The sequence below is a fragment of the Triticum dicoccoides genome, chromosome 2A (assembly GCF_002162155.2).
Source record: "Triticum dicoccoides isolate Atlit2015 ecotype Zavitan chromosome 2A, WEW_v2.0, whole genome shotgun sequence".
In the NCBI taxonomy this organism is placed as follows: domain Eukaryota; kingdom Viridiplantae; phylum Streptophyta; class Magnoliopsida; order Poales; family Poaceae; genus Triticum; species Triticum dicoccoides.
Genome location: NC_041382.1, coordinates 153366746 through 153368411, shown reverse-complemented (window position 1 = coordinate 153368411; position 1666 = coordinate 153366746). Strand labels below are relative to the sequence as shown.

Sequence of the window (1666 nt, the reverse complement as noted above, 5' to 3'; positions counted from 1 at the left end):
TAATAGAAAATTACTGTCGAGGCCCCCCTCTTTCAAAAATGGGGATGTAATAACTATACAAAGGCTGTGTCTTTTTCTTGTTTGGCAGAAAAACATATCAATGAATCACAGTGATGTTGTCTTGTGAATGCTTTTCTACCCTCAGCTCCGATAGTCGACCAGTAAATTGTCATATGCACTGTATTAGCGGTTTTGACGGTTTCATCAGAACTGAATTCGAAATAGACAATTTATTCCCAAGGGATGTTCTTTTTTTTTTAGTGGATAAGGGCTGTTCTTTGGTTGGACAATGATGCACTGTCCTTTCATATCTTTGAATTTACTTGACCAGACCTTTAATGTGCCATGCTATATTCTAGTCAAAGCCAACCGGTGTGGTAACATGGTAATTGACACTTTCCTTGTTGTGCAGGCTGGTTATGATGGAACTGTTCTGAAGCTGCGAATTCCCTTCCCTAGACGTGCGCAAGACAGAAAGTTAGTTCCTGCTCTATTATATTTTCCCCATAGTTATAATTCATGCATACTCATGTCTCCATTCTGCTCTATACTTATATTTGCTACTCTCTTCATAATCTTGTTTTCAAAATTGGGTTTATACATGAATACATGTTCCCTTCTTTGGGGATGATTATGCATTTTCTCAACACTTGCATTGTTCATCAAGGCCTCCTAGGTTTACAATCTGCTGAATGGCGGTTTAATTGGTAACTAGGACATGCTTATTCTAATTATTCGATTGACTGACTCTAAACGGTCCTGTGCTTTTACAGGGATGTTAAGACACTTATTGTGGAAATGCTACAGGCTGCAAAGGCCTCATCCTGACATGCTGAATGACCTCTTTGTTCTGGAACGCAGTGGTGGCGTCCATGTAAAAAAGAAAGCCCTAGCCGATAAGAGCTTTCAAGTTGCTCTCCAGTCTCAGCGTCAGCGAAGATGGATGATCCACAGAAAATTCCATGGTTTCATACATCATTCAACACCATTGTGACAGCGAACTTGTGTGAACTACTTCCAGTCAAACTTAAAGAAATGCAAAGCGACTTGTATATTGCACTGAACTGTTTTGCACTCATACACGACTGAAGTTGTTGTCATGTCGGTCTTTACGTCACTTGTACTTTGATCTTTATAATATGAATGAGACACGTATTGCCATGCAAAAAAGGTTCATCTCATTGGAAGGTTTCACATGTCAAAATTAGGTAATTGTCCTTTCCTTTATGAGTTTTTACCATGTGAACTATCAACTGGGAAGCTGACGAGCTGTAAGATAATTTGCTTCGGTAAAAGAAAAAAAATGGGCTTCTTTGATTCAAAGGAATATTATAAGTTTTATAAAGGATTTGATTCTTTAGGAAAAACATCCTACTTAGGTTGTTTGATTAGAGTCTTTAGAATTTTCCTAAGCATTCCTTTTGGAGAGAAAAATCAACCCATCCAAATTTCTTGCTATAAGAGCAATTGTAGCAGAGTCGCCATATCGCATGGATTTGGACTGTATTACTTTGGAGCTAGACTGCATATATTTAGTTGTCACAATGTGTCACAACATATATTTTGTGACTTTACATTGTCGTTAAGCGACATATTTTAAATATGCAATGTCTCTATTCTGCATTGCTACTACTACCTAGACTAGTCGTCGTCCTCTTCCTCATTT

At 38.0% G+C, this 1666-nt stretch overlaps 1 protein-coding gene across 2 annotated transcripts in view; it reads left to right on the top strand.

Annotated features, from left to right (window-relative positions):
* Positions 1-1181, top strand: part of LOC119353951 (glutamyl-tRNA reductase-binding protein, chloroplastic-like) — a 6008-nt gene extending 4827 nt beyond the window's left edge. For both annotated transcript variants that reach the window (XM_037620653.1, XM_037620652.1), the window contains 2 exons: positions 413-477; positions 774-1181. In XM_037620653.1, the coding sequence (XP_037476550.1) occupies positions 413-477; positions 774-828 (120 nt within the window). In that variant the 3' untranslated portion in view covers positions 829-1181. The remainder of the gene's footprint in view (positions 1-412; positions 478-773) is intronic.
* Positions 1182-1666: the final 485 nt, after the last annotated feature.